Source organism: Lipotes vexillifer, unplaced genomic scaffold (assembly GCF_000442215.2).
Source record: "Lipotes vexillifer unplaced genomic scaffold, Lipotes_vexillifer_v1.1 scaffold657, whole genome shotgun sequence".
Classification (NCBI taxonomy): Eukaryota; Metazoa; Chordata; class Mammalia; order Artiodactyla; family Lipotidae; genus Lipotes; species Lipotes vexillifer.
The window spans coordinates 75,686-75,978 of record NW_006774518.1 but is presented as its reverse complement, the minus strand read 5'-3'; the positions used below and the strand labels follow the sequence as shown (position 1 = coordinate 75,978).

The 293-nt window shown below is 64.8% G+C and overlaps 1 protein-coding gene across 1 annotated transcript in view; it reads right to left on the bottom strand.

Annotated features, from left to right (window-relative positions):
- CDSN (corneodesmosin) overlaps positions 1-163 on the bottom strand; it is a 3,273-nt gene extending 3,110 nt beyond the window's left edge. The window contains exon 1 of the mRNA XM_007449175.1: positions 79-163. Coding sequence (XP_007449237.1) covers positions 79-163 — 85 coding nt within the window. The remainder of the gene's footprint in view (positions 1-78) is intronic.
- Between the last annotated feature and the right edge of the window lie 130 nt (positions 164-293).

The window sequence follows — 293 nt, the reverse complement described above, 5'->3', positions numbered from 1 at the left end:
CTTCTCTGACTTGTCCTCGCCATTCCTGCCCCCCTCCTCTCCCCACTCTCTCTGCGCCCAGGGCCCCCAGCCTCCTACCTTGCAGGAGGAGACTGGCCAGCAACAATGCCAACATCCCCCGCCCTCCCACAAGCCCTATCCGGGATGCTCGCGAAGAGCCCATCTTGGACTGTGTGGCCTCCTGAGTGACAGCAGCTCGTGGACACCGGGGGCCTTTATGTCAGGGCTGGACATTTCCCGGGCAGGAGTCACCGTGGGGAGGGGAGGAAAGGTGGAGGTGGAGGTGCCGGGGG